The 19,771-nt window shown below is 43.7% G+C and overlaps 1 protein-coding gene across 1 annotated transcript; it reads left to right on the top strand.

Annotated features, from left to right (window-relative positions):
• Positions 1-5,171: 5,171 nt before the first annotated feature.
• On the top strand, positions 5,172-16,110 carry LOC148540611 (uncharacterized). Its single transcript, XM_088482513.1, has 5 exons — positions 5,172-5,805; positions 5,884-6,838; positions 10,687-10,866; positions 12,679-12,826; positions 16,063-16,110. Exons 1-5 carry the CDS (start codon positions 5,172-5,174, stop codon positions 16,108-16,110), a joined length of 1,965 nt encoding a protein of 654 aa, XP_088338639.1.
• Positions 16,111-19,771: the final 3,661 nt, after the last annotated feature.

The raw sequence follows: 19,771 nt of genomic DNA on the forward strand, positions 1-19,771 counted from the left end.
TAAAAAAAATATATATATATATAAAAATTTTACAAAAATTTATTAATAAATGTTTATGGGATTTATGGAAACACTTAGTCAAAAATATATATAAAAATAGCAAATAAAAATATGCAAAACTGCTAACTCTCTCCAACCCCCGGCCAAATGGCCTAAAAGGCGATGACAGCACTGGCTAATTACCCCACAATCCATCTCTGTGTTTACCCCATATTCCTTCATGACAACAACCTCCCTCTCCTTTCTTGTGAATTGTTTTTATTTTATTTTTTTTATTAGTTCAAATGCCACTTATTTTGTGTGTGTGGCCCAAATCTTTTTGAAAATTTTTTACCTTAAAAAAAATGTTTATGGAAAAAAAAAATGGACACAACCATTTAATCAAATTATGATCAAAATCGGAAATAGTCTATTGTTGATTTAGTCCAAAACTGGTTAAAAGGTAATCCCTCAAACAAACTTAGAAACAATATAACGGAAATAGAAACATTTAATTGTTTTAAAAAAACAAGAGTTAAAAACAATTTATGAGTTTTAATTAATACTTAGCAAAAAACAAAAAGGACAATTGGTTTCTTGTCCCCCAAAAAATTATGAAGAAAAACAAACATGCGTACAATATTGTTTCCCTAAAAAAGAAACACTTACAAATATTTTAAAAGCCCCCCCCCCAAAAAAAACCATTTGTTAGCTAATTGATTGTATGACCCAGAAATTAGCAGCTGAGTAGTTCACCTGCGTTCGGTTTTTAGCTACTAAAATAGTTCTATTTGCTAAACACCTTACAAGCAGTTTTGCAACTAAAAGATGATTGTTTTTGTGGCCTCAATTGATAAATCACGACACCATCGATGAGCCCAGGGAAGTACGAAGAGACCATCGTCATTGTGGTAGGCTATACCAGACCACAAGCTGAGCGAGCAGTCTTAATGGAAATTGTATGAGACAGTGACGTATCACTTGTTCCGTTCACATTTGGCGCTCGCATAAGATAATTTATGTACGCCCAAAAAACGCCTCAACACGCCTGCGTTTTTCCATCTCCACCCCCGTCACCACCCCAAAACGGACAGTTCTGTCAATCACATTTGACATGTCACTTCCTGTTCGCTTACGATTGACTGAAAAATTACCGCAATCAGACATACGCACATGCGCACTGTTACACCGATGCATGCGTGGTTGGACAACATCGACTGACTACGAACGAGCGGCCGCTTACGAGCGGCTCTGAATCAGGGCCTATATTCATAATAGTGAAATAATTATGGGGACTCGTAATGTCTCCGTTAGCTTGCTGACTGAAGTCTGTTCATTTTTGCGGTGATCATGACCTTTGTTGCAATCATCTGATGGCAGAGCATTAATAACTTCAACAGGGGTCACTCCATCACCACTTGGAATTGGACAATGGTTACTGTGGATGACATGCTTTAGGACTGGAGGCTATCAACCTTTATGTCAGGATGCAGCCTAGGATCGGCCTTTACTCACCGCTGTACTGGTGTCTTTGGGCTCGAGGCATTCAGGCGCCAGTTGTAGTAATGAGTTATGGCTAAGCATTCTCCCCGGGGCCTGCTAGGGCTTCCATGTGTGCGTCCAGGTTACTGTGGTAGCAGGCATGGGCGTAGCCATGTTAGTTCATCTCACCTGATCAGTCTTCTCCAATGGCAGTCCTGCGGTCTGTCAGCTGATCTCATGATCCAATGACAAACTGCCTAGGGGTATTTAGGTATGACTCCTGCAACAGGAAGTTGCCTGATCAACTTCGCTGTTCCAGTGATAACTATGAACTCTATCATTTGTTGATTCAGCCCTCACGCTGACCACCAGTGCTACTTATATTAGCTTCTATGCTAATTCCCTGCGTGTTACTTCAGCTTTCACAGAACTCCAGTGTTTCTTGTAATCCCTGTGTTGTCTTTTAGTGTGCTGTTGAACTCTCTAATAACCTCCCTGTGTTTTTGTGGTATAAGCTTTCGTGCTAATTGCTAGTTAGCTTCCAGCTGGAGCTCTAGCTATTCCCAGTACATACCTGTGTCCATTTCCTCTGTGTTTTTCTGTGCAAATCAGCACCTGGACCTCTTCCCAGTACATTTTGCTGTGTCCTCAAGCATTCTCAAGTTGATCACCAGTATTCAAGTATTCCGTTCATCACCAGTGCTCTAGTATTTAGTTCATCACCAGTGTTCTAGTATTTAGTTTATCACCAATGTTCCCGTATCCAGTTCATCTCCAGTGTTTTAGTATTAGTTTATATTCTATTAATTTAATATAGATCCAGTCTTCTGTCACTCCCAGGTACTTGTCCAGAGGGCCGCGACCTGCTCACTTGGTGCAGCAAAACCCAAATCCCGTTTGGAGGGGACACTGGAGAAAACCACCAAGTGAGTTAGACTCCGCGCCTCTGGACACGTCTAGCCAAACTTGGGTTTGGCCGCAATTAGAAGACTTTGTCATTGTCTTCCCGTCATTTACCTCACAGGTTATCCTAACCCCCCGGTTCTCGACCACAACAGAGGTCTTCCTAGTGCCCATGCGTGACACTTTAGTGCCACTTTCCGGGTCTTTGGATGCCAGACAAATCAAAGATACAGATACATTTGATAGAACAGAGAATGATGTTTAATACTATAGTTAGATGATGTCATCTTTTGTTAGGAAGAGCCATAAAGATCCAGCCAGACAATGCCATGGTAGTAGCATAACTCAAACATCACAGAGGAGTAAAGAGCTTCCTTGCTGTGAGAACAGAAGTGTATTGCTATGGACAGTGCAGAATTTTCTTCTGCAGCAGTGTTCATTATACAGTATGAGAGGAAAGCAGATTTTTGTCCGACAACCACTGGGAATTATTCTTTCACCTAGAACTTTTCCAAAAGAATGTGGAAAGAAAGATCTTGGTTAAAACACAAGTTGAGCAGTTATGCTCAAAGAAAAAGGGACCCACAGCTATTTAAAAAAAAAGCCATGTTGGTCCCTTGGAACTTTTTTCTGATTTACCTGTTGCCTCTGTCAGCAATGCTTCCACATGCTATAAAGTAGGTAAAAAGAGAGAACGCTCAGGTGGTCCTGGCCAAGAAAGTGCACAGACATTCATAACATAGCAGTGGGTTCATATTGGGGTCTACATCTAACTCAGGATCAGTTAAGTCAGGGGCTCTTTTGTGAATAGGGTTTAGCATGATTGGCTTTAATAGCATGGCTATATAAGAAATAATTATTACCAGTGGCAGAACTAAAGAGTGGTGGGCCCAGGTACAAGAATATGTTTTGGGCCCCATATACAGTGCCCCCAGTAGTGCCCCCGGTAGTAGGTCCCCTCTGCATTGCCGCCAGTAGTAGTCCCCCCTTATGCAGTGCCCTCAGTAGTAGTCCCCCCTATGCAGTGCCCCCAATAGCACCCGCCCCATACAGTGCCCCTAGTAGCAGCCACCACCCTATACAGTGCCCCAAGTAGCACCCCCCCATGCAGTGCCAGTGTCAGTGCCCCTTACACACAAAAAAACCCCACAACTTACCTGAATCCTCGCTCCTGCCACGACCGCCACTGTCCGCTCCTCCTGGTCTGCTCTGCACTTGGGGGCCCTGGTGTAAGGCACCGGCAGTACCGCCGCTAGTTCCACCACTGATTCTTACAGTTAAGGGTGTCCTTGATCCAGTTTTGGCAAACAATTATTACAGGGTGTGAAAACCCTACATCTTATGGTGTAAAAAAGGAGTTTACTACATCTTCCAGTTGGCCCATATTCTGCTATGCTGTGTAGGAGGTTCTGGTTTGAGACTTAGCACCCTTTTGGTTCAGGTTTCATCCCACAGTTTTCTGTCAATGAAAACTGGTACAATTAGTGTGAGACACAGAATAGAAGTTGCTCAATCAATTTATTTGCCCATCACAGGTGTGTGCAAGGGACGGGTTAATCTAGACAAGAAAAAATACAAAATAAATTTCCCCAGGACACTGCAATGGGCCAGCAAAAGAGACTTACATAATGATAAAATGCAGAAGACTCAATTACATACATCTGCAAACATATGGTAAGCCACTAGCCACGTCAGGGATACACAGAATAGAAATTGCTCGATTTATTGGCCCAACACAGGTGCGTACAAGAAAAAAAAAAAAATTCCTCCAGCACACTGCAATGGGCCAGCAAGAGAGACAAGCATCCTACATAATAATAAAATACAAAGGACCCAGGGCCTGACTCAATACAGATCGCAATATAGTGTATGCACGCAGTTCAATTGTGATAGTATGCTAATCCATAGCGATCGCAATGCAAACTCAGCACTACATAAAGACACCCACTTCACCTACACGCACATCCGTAATGGTTAGCAAGACTGCGAAAACATCAGTACAATCGAGTACCATCAAACCCATACGCACAGTTAAGGCAGGTCAGACCTCACTCAGGAATTTGTAACTTCAGCGCACGCTATGAGGCCACAGGCTGCGTATGGTATTGCAGTGGATAATTTATGCACACCCAAGCAACAGCGTTGAAACTCACTGGCATGCCTACATTCGCCTGACCACCCCCCCATCACCACCCATAAACGACACTCCCTGTCAATCACTCCGTGATGGGTCTGCGTAGTCACTGCAATCTCAGTCCCGATCGCAGTGGCCCAGTTTGCGCACTGCGATGCATACGCTGTATGCAACAATCGCCCGATTGCGTGCGTATTAGCAACTGTGTTCCATGCTGAATCAGGCCCCCAGTTACATACATTTCTAAATATATGGTAAGCCACCAGCCATGAAGTCGTCTCTGTAAGTGCAAGGAGTGATAGATCAATGTATAACCTCCATGCATCCCACTAATATTTCCTTAAGATTTGAATGTGCTTTAGGGAACCCCAAGTGTTCACCACAAGATGAATGAGAAATTTAAATCCTACACTCACTTTACAATAATCCTTAATACCATGAGTCACAGGGGCATGGCATTATGGCACTCCCATATATCAGCATGCCAGCACAGCTGCTTAGCCAATCCCTAAGGCAGCTGGACCAGCCCATCAGTGCCAGATGGTAGTCCCTCCCAGCATGGAACCAATAATAGAATGTTTCATCACCAGTGATCAACACTGTTATAATCATTTAATGTAGGGGAAAAAATCATTTAATTGTATTCTAACAATAGTGGTTTACAATTCCAGGTATGAAAATGCAGCAAAGTCAACAAAAATCTGCACCAATACTAGACATTCAGATGGATATTCCCAAAGGAGTGAAGTTTTCCCGTTTACTTTTACCATTATGGGGCCACATAGAAATACTGGAGGAGAGAGACAATTTTAGGGAGATTATGAAATACCAACAAAACAACCTTAAGAAAAATATTGACTGGCAAGTGTTGTGGCTTCAAGTAAGACCAGCCAGTAAAATAAAGAAGTCTACAAGACAATCTCTTCACAGTGGGCAACACAAGCAGCTAGGTAGGAGGACCAATCCTATAGTAGCAAAACAAGCAAAGCTAAACAATGATGCCTTAAAGACTATTTATAATGAATCTCAAACAAAAAGACAAATAGAGTTACAACATAATAGATCAGATGAAACACATTTCAAAATTAATGGTGGGTCCAAAAAACATCAGAAACTTGTCACTCTAAAGCTTGGAGAGCCAGAGCTAATGATGGATAGAGAAGAAAATGAGGGCTACGAGGAAGTTAAACGGAAGATTCCTAGGTTAAGAAGTACTGAACTATTAACAGGCTATAGGAGAAATAGACAACCCAAAGGTGAAAGAAAGGCAGAGCCTCGTAAAGTCAATGGAAGAAAAAAAATAATTGGTATATTGTCTGGATCTTGGAAAAATAGAAAATATCTGGAACAGACTCCAAAGATTGATGGAAAGGCAATGAACCAAGATGTCACATCAACAAATAATAGATTTACAAAAGCTGCCTTTTACATTACAACCAGAAATTTGAAGTCCCAATACAAGGGAGATAAAAAGGACATTACCAAACAGGTCACACCTACAACTGATGAAGCAAGAACAGATATACCCCTTGATCCCAATACAAACAGAGGACTGACATTTTTTCAGAGCATAGAAGATGTGATGTCCAAGGAGCTCAACCGAACAAAGAAAGGATCAAAAGAAACTGGATTCTCTTTAGTGACTAACACAAATATACAGATAAAATGTAGTGAAGCGGATACATCCATGGAAGTCATAACTGCAAAGAGTGGATCCAGAAAAGATGAACTGTCTTTGGACACTACTACAAAAAGGCCGCTGGCACTGAGTTGCAGAGAACGGGTGGAAGTGCCCACAGAGGCCTCACAGACAACCAAAGATACCTTCTCAAACACTAAAATACAATTAGAATCACAACCGGAGATAGATGGCACCAATAGCCACAGAGGTGATCAAACACATTTATGGAATCCCAGTGACAATTTTTTACAAGCAGAAGGAAGTGGGAGTTATGAACAAAGTCAAAAGTGGGCTCATGAGAACAAAATAAATTTGGCCCCAAATACTGCCAGCTCTCAATACATTTCAAGACAAACAAAACATACTTCCAATCTGCAGTTGCCCCTATCAACTCCAAAGCTGTCCTCAGATAATGCTCAGCCTTCTCCCACCAGGAAAATGGACACCGAAAACTCAAGAGCCTCAGCTTCTGCTCTCAGTGAAGTGTTACATAATAGTCTTTCTAGACCCCAAGAAGCTACAATGAATGATTCAGCTAAATGCAAACCTGGGTACAAGGAATATAGTGGTATATGCAGGAGTCTGTGTGACATTGGTGGCATCTACTGTGAAAATGGAGGACAGTGTGTGATTGTGGAAAACATGGGGGCAATGTGCAGGTGAGATTACAATATACATATATTTTTTATTTTATTTCATAGGCCTGTGTCCATAGGCACCTTTTTTAGTTCTGATAAAAGTATGTTGGCGCTCCTGCATCAATCTATAATTATATGCATATTTTATGCAATAGTCCAGAAATAGCAACAATCAAAAAAGGTTCTGCAAATACTTAGCGAAGTGTACAGAACAAACATAAGTGCGCTAAAGACTAATGATAAATGCCAATTTGTATATTAGTATATGTAGGTTTTACTACACAGCGTTAGCATATGCGTCATACGAGAGAAATAAAGGCAACTGTGATCGCAGTGCTTGCAGTAGCCTAGAGTCTACCTTAAGCACTGCGTGGTGGGTCGATGTCGCCCGATGGTACCAGTGTTTTCATACACTTCCTGGAGATGACGTCTGAAAGTGGGCGTCTTTACTCCAGGCTGCTGGGTGTCTAACTTCACCCGCCAATCGCACGTTCAGACATAGGAGGCATCCTCATACCTTAGTGTGCGATCGCATCATTTGCATATTTTGTTTCCTTAAGACAGCGAACGAATGCAGCCTAGCGAACGGGTCTGAATGAGCTCCTGAATTCCCAGAAAAGCATTGTTTATGTTATGTACTTTGTAAGGTGCTGCAGAACCTTTGTAGTGCAATATCAATAAAGGATCATAATAATACTTTATTTAGCAGAGTAAAGCCATATTGTCAGACAAAAAATAAGCAGCATACCTATCACATAAAGCCTCTATTGCTGTGATCAAAGTGACACATTTACATGTCCTAACCCAATGGCCATTTCAATGTGTGCTCCTCACCTTTCTAAAGGGCATGCTAAACTAACCCACACAATACATGCCTCAAAAAGGAAATACATAGGCGCCAAAACTCACCTGGACCCGTCTCCAGTGCCCACCACCACCTGTTCACAGTTCAATCACCTCTGGCAGTCAATACCAAAGTTCCCCACCAAGCAATGAGTGAAGAAGATAAGGTTCCACCTTCCCTGAAGTGACATCGGGGGACACACACCATGTAAACAAATACACATTAAAAAAAAAAAAAATCAAAGCAATAAACAAAAAAATAAAACAAGGAAGTATATATAGCAATGCCACAGTACCTCAAAAGGATAATAGCATCTAGTATTAAACACACCTCATTACAAATGGTAAACGTAAGAGCAAAATCCATATAAGTGTATGGTTTCTAAGCAAACGAGTTAACCCCATCTGAGGAATATGTTGTTGCACATAGGCAAAAAAATTAAATATCAAATGAATCCATGTAAGCAGAGAATCACATGTTGAGTATTGGTAGACCAACTCCCTAAAAAAAGATGGAGTCCACATCATAATAGAAATGTATTCATAACCCATATAATTATACATCTTATCACAATTACTATTACTATATTCTTATTTGTGCAAAAAAGGTCCCACTTTTTTAAATTTTGAGTGTAGACTGTGGGTTCCTGCTGCAAATTATCCAGTGACCAACATTAGGCTTTACCAGCCATGGCAGGAGACACTATAGCGGGCGACACTTAGTGTCAATATCGTTAGGGAAATCACCCACCTCCACCCAGGAACAACCAGACACCTTTACAGCGGTGGCTTTGTAAATAAATAATATTGTTTTTCACTGTTGCACTGCAGTTGTCCCTGTCATGCCCAGTATAAATCCATGGAAGGGCATGGTGCCACTTGGAGAACCACAAGCTAGCACGGTCAGGTACAACTTAAGTGGCTGCCAGAATATGTTGGCACTTGGGCACCTATTATATATTACAATAATTACAGGATACACACCATAGAATTTTTTTCTATTATTAAATAATCACTCCTCCACACATCCCTCGTTCCCATCTTCAGTACTCACTCAGATCTTTTTGGAAAGGGTCCGCTTCAGTCTATGTTTGCATTCTGGTACTTGGCAAAACAAAATAACATATGTATGACACATAACCAAAAGCGTAGCTTGGAGCCATGGATCCCGGAGCACTTACATGCTATGGCGCTACCCAGTACTGAAGTGGGCCAGCATGTGCAGACTAATCCCAAATAACTTGTACAGTAGACACAAAATTAGATGAAAAAAAAAAATGCAGTGTTATACACATACACACACAATTGCCTCTCTTATACACTCACACTGATACACACTCCCTCTCTCATACTGTTCAAATACACACTGACAAACACTCTCCCTCTCTTATACAGACGGACACAAACACCTACACACTGATACACACCTACACTAACATAGCTCCCAACATGACCCTCTCCATGAGGGACACAATGCTCTGGTCCTGGACTTCCCTGGTAGTTTATGATTGGTGGAGGCTCCAGGGGTGGGGCTGCAGTACAGTCCAAAATTCAAATAGGGGAGTCACACCAACTGTCAGTGAGTACCAGCCAGTCATGTTGGGCAGCGTGTGAGATGACAGTTGGTGTGGCTCCCCTATTTGAATTTTAAACTGCGCTGCAGCCCCACCTCTTACCAGGTAAGTCCAGGACCAGAGCATTGTGTCCCTACTGGAGAGGTCATGTTGGGAGGTATGCTCTTATCTCTTTATTTTGCTGCAGCTTCCTCCAGAGTCCATCAGCTTCCTGAGTGGGTTTGCAGTGTAGGTAGGGGGCAGGTCTTTGCTCTGATGTGACCGTGTGACTCAGCCACTCAACCAATGAGAGCACAGCAAAGACTGCTGAGTTCCTGACTGATCAGGGCACTCCTCAGTATTACAGGTCATCCTCTATTTCCTAGTAGGGATAGCCATCGGTGCACTCTCCATTGATGGTTGCCATTGATGGCTACAACACCATGAGCCATAGATGGTAGTAAACTATGCAATGTCGTATCAATGATGGTTTTAACTTGCATCAATTCCTGCACACTGTATGAGCCAGGGGCGGAGCTGGTCTGCTGACAGCTGAACTCAGCCTGGCAAGTCAGCTAGGCAGGTCCTATCTGGCCGAGTGCCAACATATCTTAGCAGCCACTTAAGTTATTCCAGAACATGCTAGCTGGGACCTGCAGTACGCCAGTAAATTACAATATATATATATATATATATATATCTGCAATATCCGGAGCCCTTAGGGTGTATTTGCTCCAGTGCCTTCTCTAGAAAGAAGAAACTTCCATGTACAGCGCTGGGAACAGAGCGGTACTCAGAGGCTGTCAACTTCGTGAAATAAATAGTGATATTTAATGGATCAACGTTTCGGGGTACGCAGCCCCTTCGTCACAATAATTGTTATGAAAACACTTATTAACACCACACAGGGCTATTAACATAAGGCTAGTGGTTCTTAGAAGGAAAGGGGTCCTGCAATTTTTTTGTGGACTTCATTTTCCTAGGGATTCCTGCCCTATGCTTACCGGTCTGTCGTGTATCCCCATTGCTATAGTGCCACCAGCACCTGGCTGGTACAGCCTAGTACTGGTTAGTAGAAAATCGGGGGGCCCCATACTCATCCCCTCATTTTTTCCACTATGAGCCTAGTATTAAAGACCTAGTGCTGGTTAAGAATTTGGGAGGGACCCCATCCTTTTTTTTTTTATTATTTATTTTTCTATTATTAATATATTCTTATATAGAAATCTGCAGGGATCCATAACTGTGGAGGGATCAGGGTTTAGAATCCAATGGTGGGTTCTCTTTAGAAGTTCAAAACAACTTTAGTAAACACTGTGTTCTGCCATCTATCCGCAGCTTTACCATTCAGTTTCTAAACTCCTTCAAACCCGCAGGATAAGTGCTAAATATAGCACTTATCCTGCAACACTGTGTTTCATACAAATATACTGTATGTTTCCACTGATGTTACATTGTTTTGTTCCCTAATAGGTGTCAGCAGACAAATTATTTATGTTACAGTGGTGAGTGCTGCCGTACATCCCTCACACTGATCCAGCTGACATGTATCATTGGTAGTTGCTGTATTCTTCTGTCCGTGTTCCTGGGATGTCTACCTGCCTTGATCCGGAGAATGGATGTTAAGGCAGTTTCAAAATCTGTGAGAACCAGGTCAGTTTAGCTGCACTGTGGCAAGCTTTCCATACATGGCCATATCTAGCCACTCAACTTGAACATCAAGTAGGCAGTTACCCACATAAATATGTGCTAGGGCAAAATGGTTTATTGACATTCCATATTTTTGGCAGATATTTTGGGCCCATACATACTGAATCGTTTGAATAAGTCTAAATTTTAATTACCTAATTGCTATCTGACTTGCAATGTGTATAGATATTAGAGCTGATTATTTGTTCTGTTGTGTACTATGATGAATCCAGCAAATCTGAAACTTGAAATAAGATTCTATGAACGTCCCCATCCATAACTCCCAGCTGTCCTGATTTACTTGTGGCAGTCTCGATTTGGGGGCTTTGCCCTTTCCCTTTGACCCTACCGGAAAGATTTGTCCCGATTGGGTCAGTAAAATAAATCTATTTATAAACTGATTTTATTTTTCCCCAGTAAGTGGAATTGAAAGCCTATGTCCATGGGTACAGTGGCAACTTTGGCGGCGGGATTTAAATTGGTAATTGTTTTAAAGACGAAACCCTGTTTTGTGAATCTATGGGCCTGATTTTGGAATAGAATAATGCTGGTTACACACTAGACGGTATTTTAAATGATTTTGCCGATAACAACTCCTCGTTAAGACAAAATCGTTTTATTGTCCAGTGTGTACGCACTATATCGTCTGCGATGCGTGCTTCAACGGGTCGCTAACGACATCCCCAGTAGTGTGTTTAGTTGCAGCCCAATCTGGGGATGTCGTTAACGATGCCATGCTTCCGAATGCAGCATGGCCCCTATCCCCTCCCCCAGCCGTCGTTCGTCGTTGCCGGCATGGGCAAGTGTGTATGCGCTTACCGATGACAGCACCACCGCTGGGTCCAACAACTTTAGTGTTTACCTAGCTTAAGATAGAGCAAGTAACAGTTTACCTGTACAAACCATGTTGCAATGCAAGGGGTGCAAATACATATTTTTATCACATGCAGGGTAAATACTGGCTGCTTTTGCACTACTGTACATTACACCTAACCCGGCACCTGCTCCCCGCACACACACTACAATAACCCTGCACCCCCTCCCCTCACACACTACCTACACTACCACCGCTAGCCCTGCCCCTGCTTCCCGCATACACTACCTATACTACACTAACCCTGTACCTGCTCTTTGCATACACTACCTACTGTACATTACACCTAACCCGGCACCCGCTCCCACACTAACACTGCACCCGCTCATGCTACCTACACTACCACCGCTAGCTCTGTCCCTGCTTCCCGCACACACTTCACTACCTCTAACCCTGAACCCACTCCCCGCATACACTACAGTACTACCACTAACATTACTACACCAGCTCTCCGCACACACTACACTACACTACTGCCGCTAACCCTGCATCCGCTCCCAGGCCTGGAAACAGATATCTTGGGGCTCAGTACACTAAAAGCTCTGGGCCAAAATTGGTTGCGCGTAATTTTCACCCAAGCATAATTTGCATGGGAAAACCATTCTTAGGCCCATGTATATGAACGTAAATAAAAAAACTGATAAAATAATAATTTGAAAATAAGGGCAGCTCTAATGTCCAGACTAATATGAACCAACTACAACATAACTGGGGATAAAACAAGCAAAATTATTAAGGGGGAGTTTCAAATAGTAATAATAATAATAGTCAACACATTGAGTATCCGTTTTTCTTTTGCCGATAGCCATTGACCGCACTAATGAGCTGTGGAAGTGTATTTTCTATTTATAACAAAATATTATGTTCATGTATCATTTGATAATAAATGCTTCGTATAAGAGTGTTCCACTTTCCAACAGACTGTGGATTTCCAGCCTGATGCCAGATTTCGGCGAATCGTCTTCTTCCCACTCTATTGAATCAGACTTCACCATATCCGCAGACTGTGACTGTCCACCAGACCTGTCTACATTTCACTGCACAAAGGAGGTGAGGGAGTGTCAGCACCAGGAAAACTCCCAGACATTGGGCCTGATTCAGAGACAGACGCGAATGCGATCGCAGCTTCGATTTTGTATGCATTGCAGCTGCAAAAATATGGCAATAGTTGCAAAGCTTTTCTGGGCATGAAGACGCCCACTGCTGCCTTCTGGTATGCGTACAACGTCGCTTACGTGCATAAATATCGCTAATATCAATGCACATCGAGCAGCTATCTTGCCTTTGCAGCAGGTCTGACCTTCCGCAGCCTTGGGTGCTCTCCTGACACACGGAGATGCATAGAAGATCACATGGGCTCATTTATGCACGCCATGAAACGGGGTTCAAATGGACAGACATGCCTACGTTTTTCAGACCACTTCCAGTCACCATACCCAAACCCTGACAGCCTGTCACCTGGGGTGTATCTAAGCGTCAGAGCGCCCCTGGCAAAATAAGGGACTGGCGCCCCCCCTTCCCCCACAGCTCTCCCCCCTCACAGCCCTGTCGCCTCTGACAGCTTTTACTATTTTTAATATTAAAAGAACACACATTGGCTTCCACAGGAAAAAAAAACATCCAGTCCCCATTCTAAGAGCTAGCCCTAGCAGGTCCCCTTCTGTGTCCCCACTCCCCAGCCTTTTATGTCCCCCACTCCCCAGCAGCCCCCCTTCTAAGTCCGCACTCCCCAGCCAACCCCCTTCTGTGCCCCCACTCAACAGCCATCCCCAGCCTGTTATGTTCCCCACTCCCAAGCCAGTCCCGACGGGTCCCCTTCTGTGCCCCCAATCCCCACTTCTTACCTTGTTGCTGCAGTGCTCTCACGGGCCACGGCTCCTCTGTCCTCTCTTCATCAGTGCGGCATTATGTCACGTGCGCCGGGTCGACTCTTCTCTTCTCTGTACAAAAAAAAACCTTCATCTGACGGCGTCGGCAGGTGCGCACTTCGGGAAGCTGCATGGCCCGGCTGCACAGTCGCAACGAGGATGAGGCTGCTGCTGCCAGCCCCTCCTCCCCCAGGGCCCGTGCAGCTTCCTGAAGTGCGCGCCTGCCTGCGCCGTCAGATAAAGTTTTTATTTTTATTATGGAGAAGACCCGGCGCGTGTCAAAAAGAAAAATGCGTGCCCCCCCATGCTTAATCCGCCACTGCCGGCAAGTGTGTATCTACCACCTGGCCATGGATGGCACCACTGGGTGGCGCCCCCCCTCGGCCGGCACCCCTGGCGACTGCCATCCTGGCCAATGTGTAGATATGCCCCTGCCTGTCACTCACATTGCCATGGATTCCTCTGTGCACCCGTAGTCGCAATGCAATTGCTGCGCATGTGCAGTGTGGCTTATATGCATGAGCGATGGCAAACAATTGCTCGATCTGCATCCATAATCGCCATTGCTTCCAGATCCGAATCAGGCCCATTGACGACAAAGGCAATCTGCTCATCCTATTCACAGGAGAAACAAAGGTCTTGCAAAGTTGAAAAAAAAATAAAAAAATTGGTATATTAAATCAAATAAACAGAATGCTATTTAAATAATGATATGAATCGGACAACTAAAATGACTTTATTGCTAGAGTGCAAAAACAAGCTAGAGCTTGCAAAATAAGGTATTATTAAATCAGGGCCAGTAAGTCACATAGGGGCCTATTCATCATCGAAGGCCGTATGGTCTCCGATGATGAAATTTTGAACTCGCTGCGAGGGATACTTAAGTATCCGACTCGCAGCGGGGGAAAAGTGACACCGTAGCAATTCCGGTGAGGGGACAACTGCTACGAAAAGCAGTCCCCATGATTAGTTTCGCAGCTTACCTGCTCCCTGTCGTCCCGGATACTCATGCGTGATCCTTCCGCCGCCGGGGAGCTGGTGAGGAGGCGGCGGAGGGATTCACTTAGGTACCTCTTCGCATCCCCGACACTCCTTCCCATAGGAAGGAGCGGGGATCCGAGAACAACCGCCGTCTGAAGATGGCGCTTGTTCTCGGCAGCAAACTCCGAAAACTTTCAGTTTTCGGAGTTTGCTGAATACCTATCGGACCTCTCATGATGAATGGCCCGGTAACTTAAATATATGGAAACTAATGTTTCCGCATGGTTACCGGGCCATTTATCGTTTGATGAATAGGCCCCATAGATAGAGCAGCACTGTTGCTTGCATCATACAGTATAAGTCATTTAATGTTTATGTTTATCTACCCTTGGTTTTCGTTATATTTGGAAAAATGTGGGTTTGCAATGTGCATTATTACTCCTATTTGCTATTTTTTGATGCATTTATATTATGCTATATTGTACTTGTGCATCTTAAAAGATTATTTTAATGGTTTTATGTTAACTTTAGTTATTTACTCCATAAAATAACAGAACATGTCACCTGAGATCTTGTGGTGCTGCATTTTCTAGCACCACCACAAGGGGTCAGGATGAGGCCACAATCATTAGACCTGTGTTTTACCTTCTGGTCATGTGTACGAGAGATGGATCCAGAGACAGAGGGCCTGATTCACAGGTACTCGCAGTAACGATGTCTGCGCAATTGAGCAATTTGCTATTGCTCATGTGCAAAAAGTCTAGAAGACCCTAACTGGGAACCAAGGTGTGTGATGGCGTACGCATTTGTGTACGCTATCGCTATTACATGAGACACACTCTGCGATTCAGAATGGCGATTAAGAGGTGACCTAAAATAGTCGCAAAAAGAGGAGGTGTTATGGGAGTGCCATGTGTGTGTTTCGGCAAACGTCTACGTTCTCTTTTACAAGCACCGCAGCTAAAGTGGCCGTGTTTTGAGAAATTTGCAAGGGAGACTCTGCACCAGGCACCGATCGTGTGTCGATGGTGGAAAAAAATCAGACCAGCGCAGTTGAGCATCGCTCAGATAGGTAAAGTGGGAGTTGCAGGATTTGCTCAGTCCATTGCATGGAAACACACACAAGAGGAATGCTTAAACTGGAATTTGCTAATTTACGCACTTGCGAATCGGTGAGAAATCGCATCCGCGCATGAACTCCGTGCATCTCTTATTCAGGCTCAGAATTACTTTAATAGATATCCCTCAGATCTTCGAAAAGTAGTCAGGCAAAAGTCACTTTGTAGCCAGCTCGATGTTCAGAATTCTGTGATGTGATGAAGAGATTGTGATTTTACCAGTTTGTAAAGCACACACAATGTATAATATTCTCTCAATACTGCGTGTGTAGGTCAGTACAAGTAGAAAACAATATTATGTCTTTCTCTATAATTGCAGGTGATACGTGACTCCGCCCTGTGGAAGTGTGAGAGCACTCGGCTATGAGACCCTGACAATAAGTATTAGTGTCCCATGAATGCCGCCAGAAGAGATAGTGCACCAACATGGCTGGAAGAGTTAATGCTTCTTCTCTATACTGTATATAGTATAATAGATGCTTGAACTCGTAATTAACAATTACCAAATATTTGTATCACCACATTATGATAACAGACGTAACTGCTGAGTCTGCTGCCTCTGCCAAGCACTACAGGCTTCTGCTGCTGTCAGGTGCAGTGGAGCGTTTTTTTTTCTGCCGCGCATGCGTCTTTATTGCGCTTCGCATGCATCCAGATAGCGCACGGAAGACGCGCGGTCTCAGAAATGTGTTTCGTGTATTCGGCGGCGGTGACAAGGATCTGGCTTAGGAAGTGTACGGAGATGGTCCGTCTTATGGGTGGGTAATGGGAGTGTCAAAGACATGACGGTGATAGTGGCTGTGCACACAGACTCTCAACAGCTCACATAGGAGGCCATACTCATACGGAGAAACTGCGCCTGCCATAGAACAGGTACAAGTTTTGATGGGGAGACTGATGCACCATCAGTCTCTCCATCAGTCTAAAGGTGCTCCAATTGGTGTTTTAGCGTCTGCGGACGATGACAGTGGGCCTTGCACATTCAGATGCACACCAGGGAAGGCTTTGTAGCGGCATTTACATTAAGTCGCAGTCAGCAACCGCCAATAGACTCAGAATGAGCCCCTTTGGTGGTATAGAGGCTCCAAAGTCCACCTAGAATATCCTGTAAATTAAAGTATGTTATATTGTTTTATAAAATAACAACAGATGTAAAACAGTCTCAGCAGTTCTCTAAGGTTAGACTTGTAACATTTCAAAAGTAGAGTATATGTAGATACTAATTGTGCGATTAGTAGTAGAATTGGCTTTATTAACTGTAATCAAGAATTGTTGTTTAACTAATGAGGGGGCCCTTGTGCAAGTTTAGTGTGAGGAACTCTACTCCCATAAAATGGCTCTAGATAGCGGTCTTCTACACATGCTCCATATTTCTTGCAATTTCTTGAGAGACATGGCACTGGGGCCATATTTTTAAAGAAATCACCTGTAAAAATGGCACCGACCACAGTCCAATCAAACTTTCTTCTGGGTTGCAGAGTGGACCTCCCTTGACCTAGGGGCCAGTGTTCACATGTACATATCCTGCACCCATTATAGATATTACCGGAGTGTACACTTATTAAGGATCAGGTTTCCAAAGTTAGCAGTATTTAAAATTGTAATAACATTAAATGCAAAAAAAAAACATGCTTAGCCATTTTAAATCCTGCAAAAAAACAACTGCCGACTTTGGAAACCTGACGTTTAGTAAATATACTCCTAGATGTTAATTTAAGATAAAGTAGACCTTAAGGAAGAAAATATAATGCATGAAAGAAGACCAAGATAGCCCATGGAGTATGTCAGTTCATTAGCAATTCTATTGATTCCTGGGCTATTGACAGCATCTACCTTAATACTTCAGTTCAGTACATAGGGAATTTGGCAACTGTAATAAAAATGTTGCGATTATTTCTTGGTACTGCTTATACGCCATGTAGCCTATTGGTATAAATGTGCTACAATTCTTCTTCTATCTTTCATTCAACTGTGAACCATTATACTTTTATGTAGATCAGAAAAATTATATAGGCTACCTTCAGCCATCACAGAAAGCAGGACCATCCACATCAGCAAGAACATCTTGAATTTAATTGGTCAATCTGCTAATAAGAACATCATGGTGACTAATCTAGTTTAAATTCTAAGCGTATAATGGTTAATAAAGTTCCCCCAACAGCTCTGAGGATAATATTAGCTTTGGAGATAATCTACTTCTCTAGGAACCATTGAGGTCTATTCTTGGGTTTCTTATTATGTGATCCAGGCTATTCATTTGATTAATTCACTGGCTGTTGTAGAGCTGCCAAAAGTGCATATGTCTAAAGCTGGGCATACACGTCCAGATAAAATGCCTGTCAGACCAACAGACATTTTATCTGGCAGCCCGCCAGCCACAGATGTCCGCGGCATACACTGAGATTTCTCACAGTGTATTCGCCCGACATCTGCGCTCCGCCCCTTTTCAGGAGACATTTCCCTGAACGCCCTTTTTACCGTTTGGCACGCCTGCGTTCGGATCTCCACTCCCCCGTTTTCAAGCACCTTCCCCTGTTACCACCCACAAACGGTACATTCTGTCAATCAAATTAGCAGTCCCTCCCTGTTTTGCGAGCGGTTGATTTCCGACCGCAATGACTGGTTTGCGCATTACGACCCATACGCATGCGCAGTTGTGTGAACATCACTCAGAGCGAACGAGCGGCCACTTACGAGCGGCTCTGAATCAGGCCCTGTATTCCATAGTGAGATTGGGTTGACACAAAAAAAAAAAATTACCCACCCCACTCCACATCAAAAACCAGCACCATGCTATTCCCACAGCCATACTTACTGACTTTTATTATCTCCTCTCCGGGAGAGGAGACACAGCCGGCCACTTCGGGAGGCGTGGCAGTGTTCCTATGTCATCAGGCCGTGAATCACGGGACAGTGAGGGGGCGGGACTAAATGACGCATTTCCATATGGAGCCATGATTCCCGGCAATTATCTCCCCATCCTTCCCACTTCACTAGGCAGTGGGCGGGATGACGGAGATCCAGATCCTCTTAAGGGGGTGCAGAGGGCTACCCCCCACAACTTCCGGGAGAGTAGGTAAGTATGCCCACAGCCCTTATGTAAAGAGTATGGGTTAATGTACAAAATTGAAGTAACAGCATTTTTCCATGTTGCACTACAGAACCTAGCATGTCTTGGCCACTATAAAAAGTTTACATATACTGACGCTTATAGTACTACAAGTGCCAGCATATCCATGGCTGCCATCCACAACTGTAACTTGATAATTTTCAACTCGAGGCACACTACACAAGATTTTTAAATTGCCAAGGCACACTATCCGGCAATACGGCGTGCACGACCAATGAAAATACACACATTGGCCCCCACAGTACAAGTGCGCTGAGCTGACCGCTGTGGCACACTTGACAACCGTTCCATGGCACAGTGGTTGAAAAATGCTGCTGTAGTGTAACACTGAAAAATAAATATATATATTTTTTTAAAAACACAATTTTATTTACACACCTCACCTAATTCCTGGGCTCTGGAGTGGTCCTTTTCAGTTCATGTAGGCAATCCTATGGTTAATGAAAGACCCTCATTACAGCAGGAATACTTCCTCCTAACACAGTTTGCTAAACTCAGGGACTGATTCGTCACGAATCACAATTGCAACAGCGTACGCAGATCGGCCGATGGTGCATACGTATGCACCGTAGTGCACGTGTATGAGTTAGTATTGCGATCGCAGTGCAATCACTTATGCATAGACAAAGCCATCGCAGATCGAGGGACGGGACGTCAGCGTTAGGGGGTTGTGACGGGGGAGTGGTTGGAGAAACGCAGGTGTGCCTGTCCGTCTGAACGCTGTTTCCTGGGTGTGCATAAATTAGCCACTGTGTACGATGACAGTTGCAATTTCTGAGTAAGGTCAGACCTGCTGTAATTCTGCATGAGGGTCCGATGGTACAGATATATACACAGATCTGCGAGGTGTGATGGATGTGAGATAGCGGTAGTGGGAATCTCTATGCTGGCTTTGCGA

The sequence above is a fragment of the Taudactylus pleione genome, unplaced genomic scaffold (assembly GCF_031769625.1).
Source record: "Taudactylus pleione unplaced genomic scaffold, aTauple2 ptg000018l, whole genome shotgun sequence".
Taxonomy (NCBI): Eukaryota; Metazoa; Chordata; class Amphibia; order Anura; family Myobatrachidae; genus Taudactylus; species Taudactylus pleione.

Excerpts from the sequence above, each read along its gene's own strand:
- LOC148540611 (XM_088482513.1), top strand. The coding sequence starts at position 5,172 with ATGAAAATGCAGCAAAGTCAACAAAAATCTGCACCAATACTAGACATT. Across the intron at positions 10,867-12,678 it reads TCAAAATCTGTGAGAACCAG|TGTTCCACTTTCCAACAGAC; the intron begins GTCAGTTTAGCT and ends TTCGTATAAGAG. Across the intron at positions 12,827-16,062 it reads CATTTCACTGCACAAAGGAG|GTGATACGTGACTCCGCCCT; the intron begins GTGAGGGAGTGT and ends CTATAATTGCAG.